Here is a 22,923-nt window from a genome sequence, read left to right as displayed (position 1 = left end):
ATAGTTTATGTCCTGGTTCGTTCTTTTTCCTTTACTTAGAAATTTAGCGTTTTCTAATGTCTTACCCCGCTAACAGGATAAATAATAATAATAATATAAAATAATAAGAAGAAAAATACTCTGCCTCAAAGATTTAAAACGGCGCTGCGTGATAAACACCTCGTGCTTCAACACAAAGCTCTTTATGATGCACATTGGAGAAGAGTATTATCACCTCATTCTATTTTTATTTTTATTATTATTATATTTCAACTTCATTTATATGTATTGTAAAATACCGAAAACATTTTCGACCTGTATGGTATATCTTTCAAGTAATGATATTATTCACTAGGCAAGACCTTACAGTTCCAAAGCAATGTCACTGAGCTCTTTGAGCTAACACAGTTGTTGTTTTCAATTTGTATGTGCTTGTCATGGTGTAATCTACTAAGCGACGGTTTGATCTATTTTCATCAAACATTTCTGTTTTGCTGTCTCATCGACGCATTTCCAGTGAATGTGCAGGCTGATTTCATTCACGATTCACATCATGGATAGGAAAAACTGTTCCGCATAGACAACGGTTTCCAAGTAGGTTTGCGGCAAACCCGAGGGGGGTGGTTTGGATTTTTTTTAACCAGTTATATCCTTGGTTCTCCTGGTGGGCGTGGGTAAACGAAATATTCGTGTTTACATTGGTTCTTACCGGTTGATGTTTGAGTGATCTGAAATTTCATTGGCTCGGCCACCGGTAATATATAGTGTTCTAGAACGTTCGACCGGTCTCTCTTCATAGCAAGGCAAGGCAGTTTGTCGCCATTCCATCTCTCCAGCCGGCGTCTTCACCCATCTCAGTAATTTCCAACTTGGTAAGGTGTCCGGTCTATTTCTTTATAATCTCATATTGAATACTTGTTTCTATGCTTTCATGTAGTAGATCACTACTTCATTAATTACAAAGATGGCAGATTTTTTTCTCCTTTTTTACATGTGGAATATTTTCCGTATTTTCTGATTCTGTTGTTTGATATTTTACTAAGTTATATTTTTACCATCACATTTTTTCCCTTTCCCCTTTTTTTATATTTATCTTTATTATTATTATTACTTTTTTTTTTTGGATCAACTCAAAGATTAAACCTCCTATTATAGCCACTAACGTTAAGTTTTAGTCAAAATGCCCGATAGAACAATACGTTAAATTCAAACCGCAACCGGCACCTCGTGATCTTGTCACGCGCCTCACCCGACCTTAAGCGTTGATCATTTGCTATTGGTCACACAATATTGCTTGGTTTTATTTTTCCAAAATGTACACAGACATGTTTGGCACAACAATAGAAACGTTTAGAAAAGTTGAATTTAAGACCGATTTCGATCAGTCTGATTTTGAATTCACCGTAGAATCTTCTAGATGCTCGATCCACGTGGTTTGACGCACATCCACACGTGCTCCAGGGCTTGGTGTAATGTGTTTACACAACTGTCTATAGGCTAGTTAATGAAAGCGTTCCATGATCGCTTTCCTTTTTGTTTTCCAGTGTACAGCATTAAACTCATTGTGTAATTTCCCCTTTTATTTTTATTTTTTTTAGAAACAATGTCCAAGGGACCAGCTGTTGGTATTGATCTCGGGACCACCTACTCCTGTGTAGGTGTTTTCCAACATGGAAAAGTTGAAATCATCGCTAATGACCAAGGAAACCGGACCACTCCAAGCTATGTAGCTTTCACAGATTCTGAGAGACTGATTGGAGATGCTGCAAAAAACCAGGTCGCCATGAACCCCACCAACACGGTCTTTGGTAAGTGATTTATTTAATACAATTTTCATTCCAAAAATAGTTCGCTATGATGAAGTTGATTCCTTGCCATTCGTAGTTTCCACCAGAGGTTGAAAGACCAAAGATGGCCCAAGCACCTTCCTTGGATGTCTGAGCGAAATTCTGACATTAGGTTTTTTTTGTTGTTTTTTTTTTTATTAACCCTATATAACTTTAACTTTTCTTGCTCTCCAATAGATGCCAAACGTCTGATTGGCCGCAGGTTTGATGATGGTGTTGTTCAGTCTGACATGAAGCACTGGCCTTTTAATGTCATCAATGACAATACACGTCCCAAGGTCCAGGTTGAATACAAGGGTGAGAGCAAGTCTTTCTACCCAGAAGAGATTTCCTCCATGGTCCTTACCAAGATGAAGGAAATTGCTGAGGCCTACCTGGGAAAGGTGAGTCGGCTGTTTGTGGGGCAGCTCTATTGAACTCCCATTTGACTTGATGTGCTTCGCTGTGATGAAGTTGATTCCTTGCCATTCGTAGTTTCCACCAGAGGTTGAAAAACCAAAGATGGCCCAAGCACCTTCCTTGGATGTCTGAGCGACATGCACTATGCTGTAGTTTAACTGTAGTATTGTTGACTTTAGTTCCAAATGGCGGTTGGGATCTAATTTGTGTTGTCTTTGCAGACTGTTAACAATGCTGTCATCACCGTGCCAGCCTACTTTAATGATTCTCAGCGTCAGGCCACCAAGGATGCTGGAACTATATCTGGCATGAATGTTCTGCGTATCATCAATGAACCAACTGCTGCTGCTATTGCTTATGGTCTGGACAAAAAGGTAAAAACTTACATTATTTCAGTGTGTGTGTGTGTGTGGTTTTAAGTTTTTCGCTATGATGAAGTTGATTCCTTGCCATTCGTAGTTTCCACCAGAGGTTGAAAGACCAAAGATGGCCCAAGCACCTTCCTTGGATGTCTGAGCGAAATTTGAGTGTCATACAATTAATGAATGTACATGCAAATACTTATGCATTTAATTCCTCTTTTCAGGTAGGTGCTGAGAGGAATGTCCTTATCTTCGATCTTGGTGGTGGCACCTTCGATGTGTCTATCCTCACCATTGAGGATGGCATCTTCGAGGTAAAATCTACTGCTGGAGACACTCACTTGGGTGGAGAAGACTTTGACAACCGCATGGTGAACCACTTCATCACAGAGTTCAAGCGCAAACACAAGAAGGACATTAGCGACAACAAGAGAGCCGTTCGCCGTCTCCGCACTGCCTGCGAGAGGGCGAAGCGTACCCTATCCTCCAGCACTCAGGCCAGTATTGAGATCGACTCCCTCTATGAGGGCATCGATTTCTATACCTCCATCACCAGGGCCCGTTTTGAGGAACTCAACGCTGACCTCTTCCGTGGAACCTTGGATCCTGTAGAGAAGTCCCTTCGTGATGCCAAGATGGACAAGGCTCAGATCCATGACATTGTACTGGTTGGTGGCTCCACTCGCATTCCCAAAATCCAGAAGCTGCTCCAAGACTACTTCAACGGCAAGGAGCTCAACAAGAGCATCAACCCAGATGAGGCTGTGGCCTATGGAGCAGGTGGGTTACTTGTTTTAATCAGGGTTTTTTTTTTTTTTTTTTTTTTTTTCTTGGCGTTCGCTATGATGAAGTTGATTCCTTGCCATTCGTAGTTTCCACCAGAGGTTGAAAGACCAAAGATGGCCCAAGAACCTTCCTTGGATGTCTGAGCGACTGCTGTCATTGCTATCTGAACATGTCAATTTGCCCGAGGTTCTTATTTCTCACTCTTCTGTTTCAGCTGTCCAGGCTGCCATCCTCTCTGGTGATAAGTCTGAGAATGTTCAGGACTTGCTGCTGCTAGATGTCACTCCGCTGTCCCTTGGAATTGAAACGGCTGGTGGAGTCATGACTGTCCTTATCAAGCGTAATACCACCATTCCAACCAAACAGACTCAGACTTTCACCACTTACTCTGACAACCAGCCTGGTGTGCTCATTCAGGTTGGTATGAAATGTTTGATTTCGGAATCTTCTATCCCACCTAATGCCTGTTAGATTAATTTAAATGATGACATCTTGTTTTAATTACCCTTTTCAAAGGTCTATGAGGGTGAGCGTGCAATGACAAAGGATAACAACTTGCTGGGCAAGTTTGAGCTTACTGGAATCCCCCCTGCACCTCGTGGTGTTCCCCAGATTGAGGTCACCTTTGACATTGATGCCAATGGCATCATGAATGTTTCAGCTGCAGATAAGAGCACTGGCAAGGAGAACAAAATAACCATCACCAACGACAAGGGTAATTCTTTTCTCTGCACCTAAATAAAGACTGTGGTGGCCACTTCAGAGGTTAACTGGAAGTCCATTTTCAGGTCGTCTCAGCAAGGAGGACATTGAGCGCATGGTGCAGGAGGCAGAGAAGTACAAGTCCGAGGATGATGTGCAGCGTGAAAAGGTGTCTGCCAAGAATGGTCTGGAGTCGTACGCCTTCAACATGAAGTCCACTGTTGAGGATGAGAAACTGAAGGGCAAGATCAGTGATGAGGACAAGCAGAAGATCCTTGACAAGTGCAATGAAGTCATCAGTTGGCTTGACAAGAATCAGGTAAGTTTGCTATCAGCTGAGACATTCGAAGTCAAGTGACACTTGGATTACTTTTCCAAGCTTGCACTGACAAACTCGACTTAATGTGTTTTGAAAACTTTCAGACTGCTGAGAAGGAAGAGTTTGAGCACCAGCAGAAGGAGCTGGAGAAGATCTGCAACCCCATCATCACCAAGCTGTACCAGAGTGCTGGAGGCATGCCAGGTGGAATGCCTGATGGTATGCCCGGTGGCTTCCCAGGGGCCGGCTCCGCTCCAGGAGGTGGATCCTCTGGCCCAACCATTGAGGAGGTCGACTAAGACATTCCAAAGCCACTGTGCTACCTCCATAGCAATATTTACTGTTGCCCTCTGTAGTTGGACTCCTCTAAAATGGTTACTTTGACGACGTTTTGGATGACTTCAACTTGCAGAGTGATTGTTGCAATTCTAAAAAAGGGGATTAACGGGTCACATTTCTAGATCACCGGGAACAGACTTTCTACCTAGATTGCACAACCTATTTATTGACTTGTGAACTGAAGTTCATAAGCCTTATCAAATCACCTCAATGCTTTAAAGAAAACGAATAAAATGGTGACTTATTCTCAATGATACCTGTCTGGTGTTTTTATTGCTTGGATAAATTGGTTGCCTTTTTGTTTAATTTACCTGAAACCTTAGTTTATCATTTTTTTTTTTTTGTCACTTAACTTGGGGGGGGGGGGGGGGGTAGTGTTTTTAAATCTGTCCAGAGCATCATAATTTAGCTTTTTGCGTCCATTTTGGCTCTAACTACTGAGGTAGTGTGTATAAAGACGTGTCAACTATTCAGGTTTTTTTTTTAAGCAATAAAACCTCAACATTCAATAAAACCTGAATGTTTAAAACTGCATTTTACGCCACTGGACGTTACCAATAGTTTTACTTTCAGCATAGTTATTTTAGATGTACATATGGTTTACATAAACACTTTCTTACTGAACATTAGCAGTTATGAGAGGTACGTAGTGGCCTCCTCAACCATATAGTCTCTGTTACACATACGCTTTGTGTCCGTCTGAAGGGCTGGGATTGTTCTGCGCAAGCGTGGACCGCCAAGCGTCTGTTTCCACGGTAACATTTCAGCAAACGAAACGTTCCCTGACATTGAACTGCTCATCTTTCGATGTTTATAGCAGGTTGGTAAAAAAAAAAAAATTCTGGAGCAGATCATTGGATTTGTGTACGAGGTAACGTTAATATTTTGATGCCGTGGCAACGATTTACGTTATTTCGGCGTTTACATCACAGCATTGGTTAATTTACACCGCTAATTTGGGAAGTTCGTAAACAACCGAGTGAACTATTAACATTTCACGGCCAATAACGTCGCTAGATAAATTAAAATCAATTGTGTTTTCACCTCTCCTTAATGTTGCTTCTGTGATATTAGCCTTGAAGTCGATCGTCTCAAAAGCCAGAACAACAACGTCATCACAAGCTGAACGTGCTGAAGGGACTGGAACAGACAAAAGTCAAATTCGACATAATGACTAGTCCACGGAATAATGTGCCCGCTTTAGCTCTAATGTGGGACTCCGATACTAAGAGTTTGGTGCGAGAGAAGGAGTACCAGCGAGAGCTCCATGTGAGAACTGACCTCATCTCTGCTGCTAAATCCAAACAACATGATGCGACTGACATTGAAGAACCAGATAATTGTGGTGTTTATGATAGTCTGGATCTGAAACCAAGAAAAATTCAAGGACAACGTGACCTTCTGAGGTAAGATAACAGTTTGCTATTTCTCCACCATATGATACTTCTCACATGCAAGCAGCAGAGTAAAGTTGACAAACTTGACATGCAGTAACACCAGTCTCCTCTTATGTCAAATGCTTTATTTAATCTAAAACTATTTTTAAAACCATTTTAATATACTTAATGTCTTCATATTAATTGCAAGTCAACGCTGAATATATGCTACTAATTAAATAGTTCACCCAAAATTTACGCTTTCTTTTTCTTCTGTGGAACACAAATCAAGATTTTCGGATAAATGTTTTTTTTTTGGGGGGAGGGTTTTTTTTTGTCCATGCAGTGAAAGTCAGTAGCAACAAAATAGTTTTGTTACTATTGATTTTCAACTTATTTTGTGTTTCACAAAGAAAAAAGCCATACAGGTTTTGAACCAGGTCTTAAAGGGGTCATATGATGTGATTTATATTTTTACAGTGTTACAAGCTCTTGGTGCATAAAGAAGATCTGTGAAGTTGCAAACACTAAAGTCTCAAATCTAAGAGATATTCTTTATAAAAGTTAACAGTCAACCACACCTCCCTAAAAATATCTCTATGTGCGAAGATGTGCATAACACTGCCTGATGTTCACGCAAAGAAAGAAGGCTTTTATTCTCATTGCAGTATTGTTGTTGCCTCCGCTGCCATGTCGTATAGACGCTGTGTGTTTGGTTGTGATAGCGAAAACTACCTTGTTTGTCCTTCCAAATGAGGACGATATCTGCTTTGTCATGCCTGGAGGCTGATCCGTGCTGGTCGCTGAAGAAATACATCAACTTTGCACTGTGGATCGCCGGATCGGCCATTCAGCGTGGACAAAGTTGAGTCCAGCCAGCAGTCGTCACATGTGGTTGCCACAAGCTCCTTCGTAGAACCCGCCGGCCGCACCATTTTCAAGGCCGACCACCTCCGTTCACTCAAGTCAGCCTCCTCTCACTCTAGGCCACGGCTCACTCCAGGCCTCCAGCCTTTGCTCACTGTTTTGTTGGGAAAGCAAAACTACCGTATTTTCCGGACTATAAGTCACACTTTTTTTCATAGTTTGGCTGGTCCTGCGACTTATAGTCAGGTGTGTCTTATTTATCAAAATTATTTTGAAATGAACCAAGAGAAAACATTACCGTTTACAGCCATGGGAACTTTGTTTGGCCTTCCCAAAAAGAACACGACTAGAAATCATGTTTATATCATGTTTATAATGGGTTTTAATGTTTACGTCTCGTTGCTCTGGCCGGGCAGGGCATCACAATATGTTAAGGGGCGTAACATTTTCGTCACACGCTTGAGGTATTCGGCCAATCACATTGCACTGGATAGCTGGACAATCTCAGCACACCTCACTTTTTCAGACCGATGAGGAGCATTGTGTAGGTTCTGACATTTCTAACCGTTAGAGGATCTGCAGCCAGTCTCATGTTCGTTCTCAGTGTGCACGCTCGTACGAGCACGACCACATCAACCATTGACGCCGGTCGTTCTCTCTTTTTGCCACACTAGATACATTTTTCCGTGGGTGTCTGAATTGTGCTGCCGGAGGCTGGTCGCTTCTTTCCATCCGCAGAGTCCATCTGAAAACACTATTGCCGCTGCTTACTATAATGTCTGGCGTGCCGTACGGTTGTAAGCCCAAGTAGACTAGAACGCGCATTACGTCACATGTAGTGTATTTCCGCGTCAAGGCCCGACTCCTCCACAAACAATTGAGTCTACAGGCTGATAGAGGCAACCGTGGTGGACAGTCGAGGCGTCATTCTTTTTTTACATCATGGTTGGCTCATACATGTACAAATTAAAACTCTATCTTAAAGATTTATTTAAGTAAAAACCTCCACATAGCTCCTTTAACAGGAACCCGGAAACATGAACACATTACTCCTATTTTGGCCTTGCTCCACAGGCTCCCTGTATATTTTAGAATACATTTTAAGATTTTAATGTTTGTTTTTAAGTCTCTAAATGGGTTGGTACCCCAGTACATTTCAGAGCTCCTGCACATTTACACCCCATCAAGGTCACTGAGATCTTGTGATCAACTGTGGCTGAATGTGCCCAGGACCAGGCTGAAGACCTGAGGCAACCGCTCTTTTTCAGCAGTTGCTCCCAAACTGTGGAATGATTTACCACTGCATATTAAAGGGGGGGTGAAATGCTATTTCATGCATACTGAGTTTTTTAGACTGTTAAAGAGTTGGATTCCCATGCTAAATATGGACAAAGTTTCAAAAATTAAGTTGTACGTTTGAAGGATTATTTCTGTTCCAAAAATATCCTTCCGGTTTGTCACAAGTTTCGGAAAGTTTTTTTCGAGTATGGGTCTGTGTGACGTTAGATGGAGCGGAATTTCCTTATATGGGTGCTAAGGGCACTTCTGCCGGAAGAGCGCGCGCTCCCGTATAGCAGAGCAGAGACGAGACATTCACTGACCAGAGCGAAAGCGAAATGTCTCAAAAGAAGTGTGTTTTTGGTTGCGAGGGCAAGACAACCCTGCACAGATTACCAAAAAAAAAAAAAAAACATCAAGTGACCAGTGGACGGAGTTTATTTATAAAGAGCATCGACGGAGTTGTGCAAGTGTTTTTGTTTGTTCCCTGCATTTCGAAGATGCTTGTTTTACAAACAAGGCCCAGTTTGACGCCGGATTTGAATATCGTTTATTTCTTAAGGATAATGCAGTCCCAACGAAAAAGGGTCACGATCGGGTGTTGGAACCGCAGGCGGTGAGTAAAACTGCTTCAAATATCTCTGTGTTGTTAACTTAGCTATCGGCGCGTAAGCACATCAAGCAAACCTCTTGTACACCTTTAAAGAAAAAAAAAAAGATGACATAAATTGGAACTTAGTAATTTTCCAAAACCGCTAAGTGTAACGGAGGCCAGCGAGTTAGTGCTGTGCAGGTAAACCTCCCCGATCTCAAGAGACCCACTAGCAACAGACGCTAGTGGCTGTAGCCATTTAGCCTCCTTGTTAGAGGAGACCAGGGTTCAAGCCCCGCTCGGAGCGAGTGCGAGGAGCGTCAGAAAGGACCCGGGAGAGAGGGGTTACGTAAGCAAATATATACAGTTTCAATACATACCACATAGAGACGCTGTTGTAGTCGTTGCTGCTGCTGCTCTCGTTCAGTTTCAGCCTCTGGATCTGATTCTGGATCATAAATAAACGGCTGAATCTGACTGTTAGCCGTGTTTTGTTTTGGATAATTTTTTTTTCTTCCTCAGGGTAATGTCACAATTTCCAAACGCTCTCAACGCAAAAGCCTACTGGCGCTCGTGATTCTTTAGCTCTGCCCACACGTCACGGCTCCAGCGGCTTGTGTTTTTCCGAAAAAAATCGGCACAGACTATTTTTCTCTTATAAATATAATAAAACTAAAGACTTTTTGGAGATATGAAGGATGCAGTACTACTCTATAGGTACTAAAGATTAACAGGAGATTGAGTGAAAATGAGCATTTCACCCCCCCCCCCCCCCTTTAAAGTTGAGCCCACCCTCCACACTTTTTAATCTTGTTTAAAAACACATTTTTATTCCCTGGCTTTTGACTCAACATAACAGCTATTCTGGTCTCCGTTGTCGCTGTTACTGTTGATGCTATTTTATTTATGCTGTTTGTTTTTGTTTTATATTTTTATCTCTGTAAAGCTCTTTGGTAACCTTGCTGTTTGTTTAAATTGTGCTATATAAATAAAGTGGATTGGATTGGATTGGATAGTTATGAACTGACCACACAGAATATGAAGAACATCAACATATTTAGGAGTCAGCTGTCCACAGTAGTCCTTAAGATATCAGCACAATAACACACTTAAAAATTATCGAAAAGTATCTATTTTTTGTCTTTATCGCACACCCCTAATTAATGTTATTTAATTAATATAATTATTTATTGAAAATAATTGTTAAAAATAATATAATAAATACTTTTCACTCATCCAGTTTCTTAAAAATGTAAAGATCAATTTATACATTTATACGTTTTGGTGAAAACTTGCATCTGAACTGTAAATTTTGCTTTTTAGAGTAATTTTACAGTTTAATATGGTACTATAGATATTGCCCTATCCTGCTTATATGGTATTCATTTTATTTGGGAAGGTCTTAAAAAAAGGTCTTAAAAAGTGTTACATTTGTGTAACCCTGTTAAATACATCACCAACAAAATGACTGAGCTCTTTGTGTTTAGCTGCTCTGGAAACAATCTAGATGACTGAAAGCTTTTATTCACATGTAATAAATAAAATGATAGTCTTTGAAAATGATGTTTGCGCTTGCATTTTAATTATAAAAAAAAAAATATCCACTAATTTTTGTAATTTCCAAACAAGTACCATCATTTAGGGGAAATTAGAATTTTAGTTTGCAGGACATTAGCACAATAAGGTCTCATTCAGCAGTCTGTTATAAAGCAGTTGCTTTGTTGCCAATGAATGGACGAGCTCTCTGAGCTGCTGAAACACAGATTGCTGGAATCTGAAGTGAGGATCACCGCATCTTTCTCCACTCCTTCATCTCCAGCCTGACTGTTGTGTCCGCCACTCATATTCTGCCTCGGGATAAAAAATGAGAGGTGATAGTTATAATTTTTTGCAGACTAGATATAATGTGCTAAAGAGGTACTTAACCCCATGCATGTTTTTTTTATGATGGTTATGGCGAACCTCGACAAATACTTTATTGTCAAAATGGAGCAGAACTCTCATCATATTTTCATGCTCAAGATTGAAATCCTGCTAATGAATAGCGTGCAGCAATATTTGGCATAATATCATTCACGCTAATAACTACCCATTTAGTTTACATCCTCTTTGCCGCATGCATTGTCTTTAAAGAGACTCAAGTCTCACATTCAAACTGAAATGAGCTGGAAACAATAGTCTGCGTTTCCTATTACTGGATTTAATTCTGACACATTTATATTAGCACAAGAGAGACTTTGCATGTTAAAGACCCCGTCACAGCTGCAAACCCACAGCGCATTCTCAAGACCATGTCATTGGAATCATTACAGAGCCATTCCTTGCCCTTTTGCCCTCATTGGCTGAAGTGCTATGCATCCAGACAGCCTTGTACTTGGCATCATGGGATGTGAAGAGCATCTTGTACTATTCAGAGGCACACAACAAAGAGGCACTCTTCTAATTATTTTAATGAGATCTTATCATCCAATGATGCTAGGAGCACATTAGGTTGTAGTTTGAACCTATTTCATATGTTTGAATTAGCCATTTGCAAAACTATCCTCAAATTGTGGTCTTCAGACTCATAGTCATTAGGGGTAAGGGAAGGCGGTGGGGGGGAGCGACGACAACATGCTATTACCATTTCGCTTCGGCTGAGAAGTGTAGCCGATTTTCTTTCCTTGTGTTTTGATGGCTGTTTGAGGGCATTCAGACTGTCTTACTGACAATGCCGAAAGCACTAAATGAGACATTTCCAGCCTGCTTTTCAATTTAAAGCTCATCTTAAGTGTTTATAACTTTTTTCTTCTTAACTCTTTTTGAAATATTTCAGGGAATCTTCCCCTGAGGATGAGTACGCCGACTTGCGCTACAACCCAAACTGGAGGAAGAATCTGGAAGGGGATCATTTTCTCAACCAGCTAAATACGAGACATTCTCCCGACTCTTTTGAGGAGTCTGAAGACAGTCTTGAACCCTTGGAGAAAGTGCGTCTAGGTTGCAGGCAAGAATATGTCGTTGTCAGTAATCCACCCACTACTCAGATGGACAGTGCTTTATCCCCAACACCTTCATCTCCTTTCCACCTGCACCCACAACAGGAAGACATTCTCAATTCCCCCGAATCAAAAAGTTCTTGCATGTCCTCTGAAGGCGCGCCGCAGGATAATGTAAAGCATCTGAATGTCAAATCAGTTCCTCCCCAGAAGAGAAGCTCTCGACATCCTTCTAATCCAAGGCCAGGGAGAGCTAGAGAAGACATTGTGAAACGTAATAAAGCAACTCTTGGTATCAACACACATAAGCAGGGGTCTTACCTAAAAGCTCGTCAGCAGGAAGATAAAACAGTTGAAACAAAGCAAGTAAGTATTTTTTAAATATCCGCAGGGAAAATAATATCCTTATTTCTTCATTTGTCTTCTCATATTCTGTCTTACAGGCCATGATTACGTTTAGTTTATGTATGCTAAACATTTTAAATGAATTATTTGGAATCATTGGTGACTGAATTGAAGTCCCATTGTTGACCACTATGGGGTGCACTAACACAGCGTACAGCTCAATGTCAGTTGTTGCAAAGATATTTTCATTTTCAAAATTATTTGTATAATTATTTCCAATTATCCATTGTCATGACTTAAGTATTGCTACAGAACTACATAACGACCAAAAATAAATGAATAGCATAGTGACTAATGTCCATTGCTGTCAGTAGAAGGCATATGTTTTATAATAAACATATTTCATATTTAAGTTTTTTTTTTTTTTTTTTTTTTATAAGAGAACTTCAACATTCAGGTTAACTGCATTTATCGTTAAGTCCAATTGTGATTTAGTATGAAAAAGTTTTCTAATTTAATCTGTGTATTTTTTCTTTTTTATGTATTCAATTGTGTGTAGGTTCACATTTTTCTTTTCACACACAAAACATACATATCATGTCTAGCATGACCTGACCTTTATCTCTGCTCTTTTTTTAATCTGAATGAGTGACCTTGGTGTTTTCATTGCTCTCGTTTGAAGGAGACTACATTGCCTGTGTTGCGGAAATTAATTTGGCAGACACACAGAGTCTTCAGATGGAGTGGAGAGAAGAGAATGAATCATGTCTGCCTATGTAGTGCCTATTATGAGTTGATCTGCACAACAGTGGCTGTTAAGAACATCAGAGGGGCATGGTTACCAATAGGCTCTTAGTTATCAGTGCACCTGGCCCATGGTATAATTGGCAGGGTTGGCTTGTCTGCACAGAGTGGCCCACGTGTATTTGCTAAATTTAAGACCTTACCCAGCCCATCTGAGCCCAGTCCCACCTTAATGTCTCACATCAGCAGCATTAGCATAGTGAAGAGCCGTTAGCATTGTGACATGGTTAACAGAGCAAAGCTCTCCCTGCTATAGATGGTGCCTTAAATGCGGCAATAGTGCCAAGGTATGAATTCAGCGCATTGTCTTTCCAAGAAATATGGTGCACTGTAACGTTCCATTTAAAAGCCGGCATTGTACGTTTTAAGTGGCGGCTCATTGAAAATTTTTATATTTTGAGTTATTTTCCTCTCTCTTTGAGGAGTTCCCCAAGAAAATATTCTAATAATATCCATTTCAGTCGGGATGACCGTGAATATCAGTCAAGATCATTTTCAAAAGATTAAGAAGTGCTCTTAAACTTGTATAGATTTTTTTTAAGCCATTGAAGGGGATCGAGAGAGAATCTTTGCATAACTCAATATGAACTCAGTATGCATGTATTTATTCCAATAGAGTAAATAAATGTTTAAGCCTTTTTCTGTTTATGAAAATATCCATCAGAACCATTTTTATCCTAGGTACAGATGAGTTAAATGTGTTTAAATATGATCAGTAAACTAACCTAGGCACTAAAAGTTTTATTTTTTTTTTATTTTTTTTTATAAAATGCACAACGCAGTGATGTTGACTTTTAAAATTTTATATATATATATATGAAAGTTCTTAAACACATTCATCTAAATTCCTTCAGGAAACCAGTCACACATGGCAAACTATCATACAACAAGGCTTTTGCAGTACAACATAACACATAAAGAGCAATCAAAATACTTCTACCACTTGGTTAAAGTTTTGCTTTTTTTTGTCATTAGCTTACTATGAGAGAGAGCGCAAAACCCTCATATCTCACGTTCGTTATGTAGCTAAGCATCTGCTTGTAAATTTGATACACAGCCTACACTTTTGCCCTTTTATTTGTTATTTTGTGGCCCCGTTACCTTCAAAGGGAATAAAAAGCCCCTCAGCTCCCATCAGTTTTCGGCATCATTATCAAGGCGCGTCTGTGGGGCTTTTAAAAAGCCACTATTTACTCTTTCACAAACCCCTTACTCCCGATAATTAGCTGTGTTATTAAATGTACACAATCTCATAATGCACCAACTTCCAACTGGCGTGTGTGGGAGTGATGATGAGCTCCAGCAGAGACCCCTTTGATAAAGACAGAAGTAGCAGTGCAATCTTCTGTCATTGCACTCAGCCCCAATCCCTCGTCATCCCCCAGACCCTCACTTCAAAGCCAGGAACATAATGTACAATCTCTTAATAGCTCTAGACCAAGGCTCCGCGGCTCTCTGCCACTGTATACCCTACCTCAGTGTAAACACCTAATCAAGATTGCCTGGGCGGTCACAATAGCAACCAAATGCAATTCAAGAATTGCATCCCTTTGAAGTCTTCATCGCAAAAGCTGTGTTTCCCAGTCTTGAGGAAAATCGCCTGACTTTGTTGTGCCACGTCTCAGCCCAAGAGGCAATTACGGGCCCCAATTTAACAGAATAGATATTACGCAGCTTATGAAGCTCAAAATGCAATTTTGTTTGATCATTTCCTCAATTTGATTGAGATTATTAAAATGGCGGACAAAAGGCATTGGTCATGGATGGGGCAGAGGTTGTGGCCTGCTGCGGCTGAGAGGACATGAAGGGCAGGTCTGTGATGTCTGCTGCTCACACACCTGTTACAACAGAGCTCAATCTCTCTACTTGAAATGATACTTGCCTGATACAGGAAAATGAGCTGGATACGCAGCCTCCTATTAAACCTGCAGCATAGCAAACAACAACATATTACAATATGATTTTATTCTAAAATATATTTTAATTTATAATGAGGGTCACTGCTGTAAACGTCTGCGTGTTGCCCGTTTGCTGTTTTGCAGTATTGTTTCAACTTTGGATTGTGAAATTGAAATACCAATTGCTTTATAAAAAATATGAAGTTTCTGCCCTATCAGAACCAGGGTTAGAGAAGATTCACAATTGAAGCATCGGTTCCATTTCAGTTCATGTCCATGAGTTAGATTTGAATCGACCAATCCCCACAGGAATTTGATAGATTTGATAGATGATGATTTACTAAATTGAGAAAAAAAAAAAAAAAAAAACTTTTACAGGTGCAGGTACAGTAAGTATACAGAAGAGACTTAAGCACTTGTCAGGATAGAAGGAAAAATGGATAGGGCAAAGTACAGTCAAATTCTTGAGGAAAATCTGCTGCCCTCTGCCCGAAAGTTGTCTGACCACACAGTGGTTGAAGGAGAAAAATGTGAATGTCCTTGTATGGTCTAGTCAGAGCCCAGGCTTGAAAATCATTGAAAATCTGTGGAATGACTTGAAGACTGCAGTCCACAAATGGTCACCATCAAATTTAACTGAACTTTCCGCAAAGTGTGTGTGTGTGTGTGAGATGTCAACTTCACACATCTGACAGTGCTTAAAAACATCCTGAATAAGTAATGTGTTTTTTTTTTTCAGTGCATGGTGTAGACTAGTGGTTAATGATTTGTTCTGAAAAGCAGTTCTGCAAAGAGTGAGCAAATATTGCAAAGTCTAGATGTGCAAAGTTAGTAGAGACCGAGACATAGGACTAAAGGCTGTAATTAAAGCAAAAGGTGGTTCAACAGAATACTGACACAACGGGGGTAATGCTTTTTCCAATTCAGTGTTTTTTTAATTATAATTATTTTTAATTTTTGATTAATTCTGACATGGTGTTACTTCTTTCACTTGGATGTTATAAATTGCACTGAGAAAATACAGCTGGATAAAACAAAAACTGTGCAAAGCAACAAAATGTGATTTTTTTTTTTAAAGGGACATGATTTTTTTCGATAACCACTGTATCTGTCAGTCCATTTACATTATCCACCATCCATCTTTCTTTTCAGAACCACAGTTGAAGACCACTGGTTTGGTCAAATATACAGATGCAGATAAATAACTGTCCACATAGTGTCTCTGGCCCAGTAACGTTGAAGGCTGTTTACAAATCAGTACCTTGCGCACATGGCCTTTCGCTAAATAGATAGACCAGCATGGCTGCCTGCTTATTGATGGATATGTTACAACTCAATCCACTCACTGCTGCATGTGTCTCTTTGACCTTCCTTTTTTCACGCTTTCAGAATTAGCCGCATGCATTCAGGGACGCCGCAAGCTGTCAATACTATCGATTGGCAAGAATTGTCCTCGGCCGCCAAAGTGACTGGAAGTTTACTAAATGATTTTCATTACAGCATTAGCTGTAGATATTCTGCCTCTGAACGCGTACATTAAGAAGAATTGAGAGAGTGCACTGATGTAACGTGGATTTATCTAGACTCTTATCTCCAAACTGCTTTGAGAGACTCATTTGAAAAAGAATCAATAAAACACTCTTCTAGACACATGTAGGTCAGCTCAGAGGAGCAGTAGTTAGTAATTAAGAATAAAAAGTTGATCATAAAAAGTCAATTGGTATGTTTGCTAGACGCTCAGGGACAAATTATTTTTATAGACAAACCTGACTGTCTGTCAGCTCCATTTTTGAGTAGGTGGACAATTTATTGCAGCTGTCAACAAACATTTACGCCAAACGCAGTGTGTAGTTTATCGCCCAGACATTTCTTCTCATACTCATGGATGTCTTTGTTTCGCTCTCACGCTGCACAGTTTGCCCCTGTTGTTTGCAGTCAATAGTTGAATATAAATGTGAGGCGAAATAATAGCATTTCATCGACAAGGCATCAGGTGAATTGTTAAAAGGAGGCTTATCAAGCAGTCAACCCTTTTCCTTCTTTTTTTCTCTTCTCACAGCCCAGGCAAACCTCCTACGAGACTATCAGCACTCATAGCCCGGAGAGTCAAGACAATGTCTCGGATCCCGAGCTGATGTGGCTCCAAAAAACGCAAAGACTGAAGGTAGGGCTCACTTTATTGATTCCATCCATCTCTATCTGTGCAGATGTAGGTGGGTCTGCTTGGCACAATCCTTTGCCTTAATGCATAACAGTCTGCGAGGGCTTCCTCTGAAGATGAAAATGTCTGCACAGTGGGCACAATGTCACCAGGGATTTCATTTCTGCTGTGATGGACGCAATTTCTGATAGAGTTGTTCAGGCACAATGGAGCCTCTGAAATGTCTTGAAAAGGAGCCTGTGCCGAGGAAATAGGGGGAATGGAGAAGCATCATTATTTTGAGCACTTGAACGGTCACCTTAATGCCAGCAAGCAGAGAAGTGTAAATATTTTCCCATTAAGAATGGTGCAAGCTGGTGTTGGCTAAATCAGAAGCATTACATGCTGAGGCACAGCCTTAGACCACACAAGAATAATGTTCGTCGGTCCCCCATGAATGCCAGGCTCTCCACAAAGAAACATATAAATGCTCCGGTCTTTCTTCTCTCTCTGTTATGAAAATATCAATGAAGCCACAGTTAAATAAGGACATATCTCTGCTCAATGGGATGTATTTTTTGTAGCGAATTAGAGTATGAAGGACACTGTTTCCAAAATCTTTGTCATGACTTGAAGTTGAAATTTAATTTTATTTAACATCATTTTTGCAAATCGATTTTGCCCAAAGAACCCTTGTCATACTTTGGGAAAATGATTTAATTTATGCTAATATCATCCTTTTGTGCCTTCAAAATTTGAAAAACAACATCTAGAATTTAGCTTCACGTCATAACACAGAAAATCTGCTTTGGTCAGATCTTATTTTTCTCCTAATTTTTATCCAATTTCAGCAGAGCCATAAAGAAAAGAAGGAACTGAAGAGGAGGGAGCGATCCAGCAACCACCAAAATCAGCTCAAGCCTCCTGAATCCAAACCCAGAGCGCACCTTGAACCCCTTACAGAGAGACACATCATCAGCGCAGATCACCTGCCACAGGACTCTGAGGAAGCTTACACCCATGACCCACCACAACACCAGTCCGGACATCCATCTCACACTCATGCTCCACCAAACCTCAACCTTAACATAAACCTCCACACACCTGCCAACCTCACACAACCACTGAATATTTCCCAGAAAGAGACCCTATTTACTCTTGTTTCTCAAGCTCTGCAATGGAATAGGACTGATCTATTTAACCCACCCATTTTACAACAAGGTTATCCATTTTACCCTTATGTGCCTCCTAATTCAGTAGGGCGGATGGGATTGGCTCCAAAAACTGTTGTATCCTCACCAGCCCTCAAGTCTGGAGTGGTACAAGCCGTGGACAGAAGTGTTGCTCAGTGGCATGCTGGGAAACCTACTCCCAATACATTTGAGAAGACATCATTCAAGAATCACAACAGACTCAGGCAAGTCCAGAAACATACTTTATGCAAGTATTTAGTATATGTTCACTGTATTGTTTTTAAGGCTGCAAAGTGTCTTTTTCAGTCAGCTTATTGTGGGTCAGTGTTGCTCATATTTTGTCTTACCTGTTGATTTACTCAAAAATGCAATTCATACATTTTATTTCTTTAATACACCACTTCTACTTTTTAATTTCTGAATTTAAATTCATATTAATATTTTGTAGACACCATTATGTAAAAAAATAAAAATAAATGTCAGGGTGTCATAATAAAAAAAGCCTCATTAAAAATGACCATAAATTCTTAAAAACAAAACTTATTTACTTTTGCATGATTTTTTATTAATCTCTAATTTTAGCTTCATGACCATTTCATATTTGAAATGGTATCATGTTGTGCATCCAACATTCAGGGGGGAAAAAAACTTATAAAACAGGAAATTCTATAATTGAGAAAACCCCTGCAGACACTCATAAGTGTGTTATGATCATTAAGTCTCCTAAAACATCAGATTAATTGAGATTTTTAGGCAAAGAGAGAAATTACACACTGCAGCTTTATATAGACTGACTTTATTGAATTTAGAATATACAACATGCAAAATATGTACCCTAGGTCTTAGCATTCATGTTTCCATAGGATACCAGTGCTAAAATTGCCCATGTCTTCTCAAGTGGAGGCCAGCCACTATCCGCCTGAGTTTTTGCCCATTGATGAGGAGAGCGTGGAACCCTGTGTGCTCCCAACACAAATCTCTGGTCCGTACACAGTGCTGCCCCCTATAGCCCAAGCTAACTGCAGCGACACTGAACTCTGCTCGGATAGATCAGATCAGCAGTTGAATCCAATCCACAGAAGCAGCTCAGAAGGTTACCTTTCACAGATGGAAAAGCACAGACAGCTGAAGGCAAATTCAAATTATAAGGTGTGTATGTGTGTTTACTTAAGATTTTTTTGTTTATCCTCTGTCTAGTATGTTACTGGTTTTACAGCCTTTAGTTTTTGGTCTTTGAAATAAATGTAAAAATGAAAACATGACATGTTGCATTTATAATATATAGATTTTTCTCACAGTATAAAATTTTCAATCAATTTTAGTAATGGAGAACCTTGTAAAGAATCATATTTAGGGGTCGGTGGCATCCAAAAAGTTTAAAACCCCTTATCGTAATTATCGTAATTATCGTAATTTATCCAATTATCGTAATAAATAGCTAAACAAATAGAATAATAACTACAGCGCCCAGTTTATTCTTAGTAAACATCTTTAAATTGCCATGACAGTATCTCAATTGGGCCTGTTGCAGATGTAACAATTATTGTACGGGCCGATTCAGACAGCAGGTTAATTGTGTAAGTAATTGAAGACACTCTTAATTGCAATGAGATGATGATATAAGGCACGGTCACAAAGACGACATTGAAAAGCGTTAGAGGATAAGTTGATTAAGCAGCACCCCCGTCTGTGCGGAGCAGGGCTGGTGAGATGGTGATTTGCATTTAATGATGGCCTCTTTGTCCTCCAGCACCTCGAGTTCTGCAGGAAAGTCCCTCTCAGGAGCAGACTTAACGCCATTTACACAGAGAGGATATTTATATTTACTCAACAGTTGTGTATATGTTCACTAGAAGGAGTGAAGGAAAGTGCACCCAAATATTACAATTATGGCAACACTTATTCATTCCAAACCTGTACTTTCTATTGTTGAACTGTTTTTGTCCATATAATTTAAATGGGGTCCAAAACAACATCGAACAATTTGAATTTCACTCTATTGATAAAAACATATATTCTAAAATTGGCTGAAAATGTACTCACCCTCAGGCCATCCAAGATGTAAATAAATGTGTTTCTTTGTCTAAACTGATTTGGAAAAATGTAGCTTTATGTCACTTGCTCACCAATGGATCCTCTGCAGTAGATGGAGGCCGTCAAACATCGCAATAATCCATAAGACTCTGATCCATCAGTTCATGTCTTGTGAAGTGAGCATGTTGCATGCAGCTGCATGTTTATAAACACATTAATCATTAAAACCTTTTAACTTTTTTTTTTAACAGAACCGTTGCTTTTTGCTAACATACAAGTCCTTTATCTATAATATTGCTCTCTCCAATTAAAAAAAGTTGTCTCATCTGAATCAGGAGAGTAATATTCACAGATCAAGGACCGTTTACAAGCGAAAACAGAACAGAACAGTTCTTAACAAATATGTCAGTGGATTTGGATGTGAAGACAACAGGTGATGGACTTCTGCCAGAATCAAAGATGGCTTAAAGTTAAAATGCCTTAATGGTGGATTTGTTTCTTGCAAACACGCAGCTTTTCATTTCACAAGACATTAAGTAATAAACAGCCGTTTTGTGGATTATTGTGATGCCTTTATCAGCTGTTTATACTCTCATTCTGACAGCACTGGATCTGCTGGTGAGCAAGTGATGCAATGCTAAATTTCTCCAAATCTTTTTTGATGAAGAAACAAACTCATCTACACCTGGATGGCCTGAGGATGAGTAAAGTTTTAGCAAATTTACATTTTTGGTTGAACTTTTCCTTTAAATGATGAGATTTTATTTTTGGGCGAACTATCCCTTTAAATTATCGTAGTGTCTGTAGTACTATTATGCTTCTAGATCAGAAAAATTCTTAGTTCTGTATGAACACATCACAATTTAAGGGTCATTATGTCATGGAACACATCCACTTGATGCTGTGTCCGGATTATACGGTTCTTAAACCATAAAACCGATTGCTTTCCTGGGAGCAGCTTGCTCTCCTCACCTTGCTGTGCCCGCCATCATGTCTCATAGGATTATGGGATAAATTTATAAAACATCTAGTGTGGCAGCCCAAGGGGAAGCAGATCAGAGTGGAAAACAGCTGTCCTGCAGTGTCCATGACCAATGGCTGAGTCCTGAGAATCCGAAGGAGCCCGACCTGATTAGTGCTTTTGTTTGCAGATTGTTGCATGAGTGCACTTCAGGATTAAGACTGTTTTTCTCACAGTATCTTTACTATTTAAACAATCATGTGGATAGTAAATAAATGTATATGCATTACAAAATGTCTTCTCAGGCTTATACACTAAAGGACTACAAAAACATGAAACAGGAGGTGAAACTTGGAGGTCTTGGACCAACAAACACAATACCAGAAGCTGTGGTAAATACTCACTTCAGATTGTATAAAGACTTAAGCATCTGGCGATATGCATAAATAATGTTGTTTAATCAGAATAATGTGTGTGTGTGTGTGGAGACTTAGGAGAAAGACTCAATGGATAATTGGTGATCTCCTTGTTGAATATTGATTTAGCTAATCCCTAATTGCTCCGTCCAGTTGTCAAGTGTGGCTGTGTCTCAATAACCCCTTCTCTTTTCATTTCCTCGTGAATTTAAAAGACTTGTGTTTATGAACACAATAGAATTGGACCAACTAATCTAATGAGCATTGACTATGAGTCATTTTCCAGCTCGGCTGATGTACAAGTTTTCACATAAAATAACTGTTTTTGCACCGCTCACAGCCTGAGAGAGGTGTTAACACTGATTCTGAAAGGGGTGATGAGTTTTATTTGGTTTTGTTTGCCGCTGTTGAGTAGCTTCATGGAGGGATGTACAAAGAAACAGAGGGGCCTTAGAGGAGAAATGGCTTAGGTAATTAAAGCTCCCTTTTGAAATCTTGTTGCTCTTTCTTTCACTGCTGTTAGGCAGAGAAAATTAGATGGCAGAAGCTGTATTCAAATGTGATCCGCGAACAGAACAAGAAGATAAGTAGGATTCTCTCTCTGTCGGCCAAGGACCCAGTGGGCAGTGACAATAAGGACACCGTTCCCAGGAGGAAGGTAAGAGAATCTCATTCTGAAAACAGGAGCTTTATTTAATCCGTAAATCATAAATTGTATGTCTTTCATCCAAAGTGGTTTACGTCTGTGTATGTCATCATATATTTATGTCTTTGTCATTTTTTCATTCTAATTTAGGCCATAATCTCGTATTGTTACTTTTTTTATCTCAAATAATTTTTCAATTTTATTTTGACCAGGCTTTAGAATATGCCAAAAATATTGCAAAGCCCAAACCCCCTCCAAAGCCAAAGGATAGACCCAGAGAGCAGAACGTGAGCGCACAACCTCAATATCCACAGGAAATGGACCCATTCAATTTGGCCACTTTGGAGATGTTGAGACGGCACGAGGAAGAGAAATGTGCCGTGGCTCGCTTCAGAACCATTCCCGCCATTTAATCTAGAGCCTTTATACACTAAAAAGCAACATGTACATGAGTTATATCAATTGCACTTCTGTAGAATCCCTATTTTTCCTTGCTTTAACTCTTGTGTGTTGATGTTGTGTGTACTGTATATGCACAACACTCAATGTAATCCTGCTCAGTTGCACAGCACTGGAAGTGGAACAGGTGTTTAGCACATAATCAACTGTGTACTCATTTTAATTGTTCAATATAAAGAAATCTCGAATGAAATGCTCTGGGG

General features: G+C 39.8%; 2 protein-coding genes and 4 non-coding genes across 7 annotated transcripts; all 6 read left to right on the top strand.

Moving 5' to 3' along the window:
* The first annotated feature begins 692 nt into the window (after positions 1-692).
* Positions 693-4,984, top strand: LOC128021116 (heat shock cognate 71 kDa protein). Its single transcript, XM_052608058.1, has 9 exons — positions 693-851; positions 1,578-1,787; positions 2,004-2,209; positions 2,447-2,599; positions 2,812-3,367; positions 3,588-3,790; positions 3,890-4,088; positions 4,162-4,394; positions 4,499-4,984. Exons 2-9 carry the CDS (start codon positions 1,583-1,585, stop codon positions 4,691-4,693), a joined length of 1,950 nt encoding a protein of 649 aa, XP_052464018.1. The 5' UTR covers positions 693-851; positions 1,578-1,582; the 3' UTR covers positions 4,694-4,984.
* On the top strand, positions 1,829-1,924 carry LOC128021857 (small nucleolar RNA SNORD14). Its single transcript, XR_008185780.1, has one exon. It is a non-coding gene; the product is annotated as a small nucleolar RNA SNORD14 (small nucleolar RNA).
* LOC128021858 (small nucleolar RNA SNORD14) lies at positions 2,266-2,361 on the top strand. Its single transcript, XR_008185781.1, has one exon. It is a non-coding gene; the product is annotated as a small nucleolar RNA SNORD14 (small nucleolar RNA).
* On the top strand, positions 2,650-2,745 carry LOC128021856 (small nucleolar RNA SNORD14). The gene has a single exon (XR_008185779.1). It is a non-coding gene; the product is annotated as a small nucleolar RNA SNORD14 (small nucleolar RNA).
* On the top strand, positions 3,425-3,520 carry LOC128021855 (small nucleolar RNA SNORD14). Its single transcript, XR_008185778.1, has one exon. It is a non-coding gene; the product is annotated as a small nucleolar RNA SNORD14 (small nucleolar RNA).
* A 488-nt stretch (positions 4,985-5,472) lies between the features above and the next one.
* On the top strand, positions 5,473-22,913 carry LOC128021115 (jhy protein homolog). Of its 2 annotated transcripts, XM_052608057.1 has the most exons (9): positions 5,473-6,139; positions 11,662-12,190; positions 16,931-17,035; positions 17,863-18,232; positions 18,314-18,428; positions 19,068-19,353; positions 21,505-21,591; positions 22,139-22,273; positions 22,474-22,913. In XM_052608057.1, the coding sequence occupies exons 1-9, from the start codon at positions 5,904-5,906 to the stop codon at positions 22,672-22,674; spliced, it is 2,064 nt and encodes a 687-aa protein (XP_052464017.1). In that variant the 5' UTR covers positions 5,473-5,903; the 3' UTR covers positions 22,675-22,913. The 2 variants fall into 2 exon arrangements, with proteins under 2 accessions (XP_052464017.1, XP_052464016.1); XM_052608056.1 differs by having other exon boundaries at positions 17,863-18,428.
* The last annotated feature ends 10 nt before the right edge of the window (positions 22,914-22,923 follow it).

Source organism: Carassius gibelio, chromosome A10 (genome assembly GCF_023724105.1).
Source record: "Carassius gibelio isolate Cgi1373 ecotype wild population from Czech Republic chromosome A10, carGib1.2-hapl.c, whole genome shotgun sequence".
NCBI lineage: Eukaryota > Metazoa > Chordata > Actinopteri > Cypriniformes > Cyprinidae > Carassius > Carassius gibelio.
This window is presented reverse-complemented; position numbering and strand designations above follow the sequence as displayed.